This window comes from Mus pahari, chromosome 5, assembly GCF_900095145.1.
Source record: "Mus pahari chromosome 5, PAHARI_EIJ_v1.1, whole genome shotgun sequence".
NCBI classification, from domain to species: Eukaryota; Metazoa; Chordata; class Mammalia; order Rodentia; family Muridae; genus Mus; species Mus pahari.
The window spans coordinates 40,313,827-40,320,260 of record NC_034594.1 but is presented as its reverse complement, the minus strand read 5'-3'; the positions used below and the strand labels follow the sequence as shown (position 1 = coordinate 40,320,260).

Below are 6,434 nucleotides of genomic sequence, written 5' to 3'. Positions count from 1 at the left end.
CTATTTGACAAATGGTGTTGGGACAAAAGGGTAGACATCTGGGGAAAAAATAAATAAATTGGCTCTATATTTCCCATCCCATGTGATGATCGATTTTAAGTGGATCGAAAATCTAGAAAATAGAAATATAAACATTAAAGTGTGAAGAGAACATGATACAGTTTCAATCCTTGAGAAGATTTTTTTTTTAACCCTCATTCAAAATTTAGGAACCATTAGGAAGTCATGAGTTAAGAATCATGAGTTCCTAACAATAAAAGCTTTTATATGACAAACACATACATACATCACACACAAATGCATATACACAGGTGTGTTCACACCCATGCACACAGTCATAGAACAGAAGTCAAATATAGGATATGCACAAGTTAAAAAGCATTGCAACTTATATGAAAAATGAGGTAAAAGCTCCCACATGTAGAGAAATAAGAACTCAACAAGCTAACAGAAATTTTTTTTTAAGGTGGACAAAAGATTTAAACACACAATGCATACAAAATGAAACACAAAAGGCTCTTAAGCATTTGGAGAGATGCTCAGCCTCACTCATAATAAAAGAAATGCAAATTAGAACTATATTGAGATACCATTTTTCGCCTATCAGGTTGGCAAGGATCCAAAAGCTTTGATAATACACTCCACTAGAAAGGCTGTAGGCTAGGAGCCCTCTTACACATCGCTTGTGGGAGTTTATGTTAGCATAACCCCATATGGAGAGCAATTTAACAAAATCTATCAAAATTACAAATGCATTTATCTTTTGCCCCGGCAGTTTTACTAGCAAATAAATGGATGGGCATACGACGCTGAAGGTATTTATCACAGTGTTGTAGTAAGAACAACAACACCAAAAAAAAAATGTTCTTTTTGGAAATAGCCTAAATTGTTAAATTCAGTAAGTTGCTAAAAGACACAGATTTAAAAAATGGATACATTCAAACAACACAATACTATACAAGTTGAAAAATAAAAACTGTGACCAGACTGTAGTAATATGGTTGAGTGTCCAAGAGATCTTGAAAAATGAAGGAAAAAAGAAAAATGAAGTAAAATGCAGAACAGCATGGAAGTTAAGCTGCCTGCTCTGCCTTAGAGAAAAACAGGCCTGGCTTCTTAAGGTCACGTGACTGTTGCACTCCTGAACTCACAGCAGCTGGAGGCCCTTCACAGCTAGCCACAGATGGGAGGGGGTCGACGAGGCCCCACCCCTTGTTGTGGAACTATTGGGACTTAATGGTTGCTGGGGGGAGGGTATCATTTTCGTTGTGGCGTTGCCACTAGCCTTGAAAGGATTGCAATCCCAATTCAGCTCAATGAGTCCGAGGAGGGGGTGGGAACAGGGAGGGGGGGACATGAGTAGGAGGGAGACTAGGTGAGAAGAAGGGTTTCAACAGGAGAAAAAGAGAGGCGATGGGGGCGGGGCTGAGAAAAGATAATGTAACCGGAGAAGTGTTACATTCAGGGATGGGGAAAAACTCTAAGATAATAATAATAATAACAATAACAACAACAACAATAATAATAATACAGATTTATATTCTTCTAATAGACACTGAAAAACTGGAAGAATTTACAAGGAACTAAATAACTGTTAGTGAGAGTTGAGTAAGGGTGGCGATTGTTCACTGGGTGAAGAGTTCTTGATTAACAAGCAGAAAGTCCTGACTTTCTGATCCCCAATACTCTAATAAAAAGGCCCCAAACCAGGCATAGCTGTGTCTGTCTGTGACCCCAGGGTTGCAGAACAGGGCTTCCTGAGACAGGATGGGCAGGCAATCTGGCTGAAAAGGTGCTTCCAGGTCAGGGAGGATAAGACTGTCTGAGGCAGTGAGTTGGGGAGTGGTAAAGGATAACGCCCAGCACCCTGCTCTGTCTTCCACCTGTACCTATATGTTCGAATGCACACACCACACACACATCACTACACAAAGGAACAGAGTAAGGCAATTCAGGATGTGTGGTACCCAACTAACAAGATGTTATATATTATTTTACTGTTTACACCGATGTTACAGACACACACACATACATAATGTAGTATTTATACACACATATAAAGAAATCTACAAATATATGAACTTAAAATTACATTTTTTAAATTAAAAAATAATGAAATTCTCTGTTTAACTCTGAAAAGGTCAACTAGTTTATATTAACAAGAAGGATAAGGGTCTAAATTAACATACTACTTGCCAGAGTCTTGATACATTTTTGTTTTTCTTTCCCTCCTTCAATAAATGTATCTAAAATTTTCTGTCTAATATGTGCTGTGTTAAGTTCTTGAGCTGCATGGAGGCAGGGGCCAACTAGCTCTCCACTCCCAGAATCTACATTCTAGTCCAAGGCCTTTTCTATGTGAGGTGTGGGGTATCCCATCGTACGCAAGGTCTTTAGGACCCACACCAAACATTTTAATTTTATTTCATCAGCATTTTAAGTGTGAGAACATTCAAGCTACATTGGCAAAGAGTTCCTGAATTCAATAGCCATGATGTTTTGTGAGCCAAGATGTATAGAGACTGGAGGCATTTTTGGTCTTTCTCAATGACACAGCTTTGTGAAATTCCACAGTATCTTTTACTGTGCATAATTCAACGTAATGCGAGACCCTCTCCCAGTTATGGACCTTGCTTGTGCTTATCCAGGGGTGCAGTACTTTCTTGTGGTCTGTTCGGATGCCCTTCCTCAATGCTCTAGGACTGTGCGGCGCACCACTTTTTATTCTTCCCTGTTTTCCCCCTAGTTTTATTAGTTTGTGTCTCTTCCATGGTGATGAATTATTCAAATCAAATATCTGTTCCATGATCACCCTAAGAGCTTGAGTGGCGTTCCCTTCCTCCTTTTCTCTCCTTCCTGGTACCAAGCAGGCGGAACTCTATGGAGAAGTCACATCAACCCAACGTGTGTTTGTGATTTTGTGATTGATATGTGCCTATCTGTAACCAAAACAGTATATTTCTTTCTTTATTCTTTGCTTTTTCTTTCTTTCTTTTATAAGTTTTTGAGACAGGGTTTCTCTGTGTAGCCCTGGCTGTCCTGGAACTCACTCTGTAGACCAGGCTGGCCCTGAACTCAAGAGATCTGCCTGCCTCTGCCTCCTAATTGTTAGAATCAAAGGAATGTGCCAGCAAGACAGAATATTTCAAGGCTTAACCCATTCAAAAACAAACAAACTAACATACAAACACTCAATTCTTTCACAATTGTCCTATACAACCTTCCACAATGATTGTAATGTCTGTAGCTGTGTTGTCCAATAAGGCTCCTGATGGCACCTGTTAACCACTTGTAGCTACTAAGTTCTTCAAATACACCCCGTGGAACTAACGAATTGTATTTTCATATATTTTCAATGAATTTAAAATTTAAAAGCTAGCAGAAAGAGGAGAATACGTTGAGCTAAAGTATATAACTTCGAGGGGAATAGCTTGCCACTGACACAGAGGTTGTGAGAGTGAGAAGATCACAGTCTTCAAGTCTCCAAGCCTCAGGTACCCTAGGTACTGGAGACTCTGTCCCTGGGCATAAGGACTGGACAGTTGTCAGCTAGCTTCTGAACTCCATCAGAGCACAATGCATCCATCCCACACTGTGGGGAGCCACAGCCCCTGGGGCCGCACCCCAACATGGCACCTACAAGAAGAGAGTTCTTATAAAAAACAAGTCCTTATTTGGCTGCTGCTGTTTTCCCCGGCTGATCGTTGGCTGAGCTCGCTCGCCTGGCAGGCTACGTTGCCTGGTGCGATTGGTCAGCGTGAATGTATCTATGTTGGGCTCTTCCTGGGGTTCGGGAGAGATGAAGATTGAAGCTTGCCGGTAAATCTGCTGTTAGAAGAACTGGTGGTTGCGTCTTCCTTGCTGGTCGAGAGGGCGTGACACCACACTCTATCCCAAAAGTCAATGGGCATGGAGAAACTTTTATTAGAGCTCTAAGCAGTCACTTTGGGGTTCAAAGCTAAATTCCTTCCCATCACCCGCGTATGCACCAAGAGCAAAGGAGAATGTAGCATCTTGTGGACGGAGCGCAAGACCAGGGCTTCAGGATTGCGTGGTTTAGGAAGATAATCCTAATTCTAGACCTCACTCAAGGGTAGAAATGAACTCCTACTGCGTAGACCTCCACGGCCACGCAGGTTAGCTCGTGACCTGCCCACAGTTGCATTAGTTAATGACATCTTTGTTATCAACAGGTAGAAAGGCTCAGATAGAACAGAGTAGGGAAGCTCCGCGTCTGACGGGTGTACCCTCCTTATGGTCGTCGGTCCTCATTTCTTAAACTACCAGGTGCGCAGCCCCCCACTGTACCGTTCAGAGCTCCCTGCTCTGCTTAGCCTTAACACCACAGCCAAACTTAACTGAGCATGTCCACAGCCGTTCCTGTACTTAGGCTATTACCAAAATACCACACTCTAGCTTCCTTCTCAATCAACACCCCTTCAAGCCTGTGCACACACACACACACACACACACACACACACACACACACGCACGCACACCTTGTGGCTGATTTGGGGTATGTGCCCTCTGAAGCCATCTTCCCTGAGACCCACAGCCATGCATGTTCCCCCTTCCTCAGAGACCTATGAAACTTGGGTCATGTGTGTTTTGACACATGATCTTTCTTATTTTGTAGCATCAGTGACTTTTTCTGGTCTGGCCTCCCAGCTTGTGACAAGCTCAAGGATGGGACCTGTGCTGTTCATATTCTGTACCCCTGACTTGGTGGGCACACAGTCAGTCTCCAAGAATTTCCACTACTGAAACAAAAGGAAAGATTGCTGTATCCCACAGAAGAATCTCAGTGATGATTCAGGAGAAGGGGAAGCTCCCAGCAGTGACGAACCATATGCATGTATGTTTTGTCTCATATGAAATATCAGTTTTCAGCTGACACTAATACTTAAGTTTAGGGAAGTTCATATAAAGATTTCTGTCTCCAGATTTTCTTGAAAAGCACAAAATCAGATACAACCTACTGGCCAGTTATTTCTTTCAGGCCATTTGCCAGCTCTCCACAGTCCCTGCTTTGTTCTCTGTAAGCACTGAGCTGACGTTAGTTTTCTGTACACACATCGGATATGGCCAAAGTCTGTGCACTTTGGACAATGATAATGATTTACCTGTGCACTTATGAAGCTTGTATTGCCCGTCTTCAGTACATACCGATTCTGATACCTTTAATGGTTTCGGCCTGTTTTGCGCTTTTTTTTCTTTCTTTATCGTTCACCCAAATCCTGAGAGTACAGCCCATGTCCAGATATAAATAAGATTTAAATCCTGTTAAAGGAGTGTGATAGCAGATTCAGGTCCATCGTCACTAAGCCTGCAAGTGTGATCTTTTAGATATTAGGTTAATCAGGGAGATCAGGGCAGCAGGTCAAGAGACTTACTTGTTGAAGCCAGAAGAGGTAGACACTTCAAACAGGAGAGATTGTGGCACCTGCAAGATATTGGATGTTAGCACTTCACTGGCACATCCGCTGTACCCCTGGTGTGAAGATTGTCAAGTAGATATCAAGCAGCAATCGAGTTTCACAGCCTTTGATGAGAATGGCGGAGGCTGTTTTCCTCATTGTCCGACAGAGTAAACTGAGGCACTATCTGTTCCGAGCTGGTGAGGACCCCTCTACAAGAGGCTTGGTAATTAAATTTTAATTATCCTTCTTATGACCTCTCTCCCTCCCTCGCTCACTCTTCCTCTTTGGTTTCAGAGTGATTTATGTTAGATCAATTTAACTCACTCCCAGAATTGAATCAATACCACCTGTAACTTCCAACTCTCCTCAGAGAAACCTTAAGCTTCAGAAAAATACGAGTACTAAAGCACACAAAGAGGTAACATGTAAAAGCAGACAGGCCTCTCTGCCTGGTAGACAAACACCTGAATTCATTTATTTACCTCTTTATTTATTTATTTATTTATTTATTTTTAATTTATTGTTTCTTGAGATACAGTCTTTCCATGCAGCCCTGTGTGTTCTGGGTCTTATGAAGACCATGCTGGCCTTGAACTCAGAGGTCTGCCTGCCTCTTGCCTCTTGGGTATTGTGCACCACCATGCCCAGGCCAACACCTGAACTTCAAAGTGCTCACACTCCGTTGTCAGTAGCTCCCCACTGTCCTCTCTCGCCTCTGCACATTTCCCCCACCAATTAAAAACAGCATTGAGGGAGCATCGGTGTTCAGAGTTTTCTCCAGGGCACCATACTTGCACTGTTTGGAGAAAGAGTTCTCAGCTTCTTTGACCCATGGAAAGTTCACTGTTTTTAGAAGTAGATCTCTTAGCTAAGTCAACACTTCAAGTACCCAGCATGTGCTTTTCGTTCAGAAAAGAACAATGTTCTGTCTTCAACTGTTAAGCCCATTAACCCAATCACAGTACAAGCGAACCGTTCAAGGGCACCCACTGGGCGTGCCATCCTCATGAGCAT

The 6,434-nt window shown here is 42.5% G+C and overlaps 1 protein-coding gene across 1 annotated transcript in view; it reads left to right on the top strand.

Moving 5' to 3' along the window:
- Positions 1-5,553: 5,553 nt before the first annotated feature.
- Positions 5,554-6,434, top strand: part of LOC110321930 (igE-binding protein-like) — a gene marked incomplete at its 3' end in the record, with an annotated part of 82,969 nt that continues 82,088 nt past the window's right edge. The window contains exon 1 of the mRNA XM_021198529.1: positions 5,554-5,617. Within this exon, the coding sequence (XP_021054188.1) occupies positions 5,554-5,617 (64 nt within the window). The remainder of the gene's footprint in view (positions 5,618-6,434) is intronic.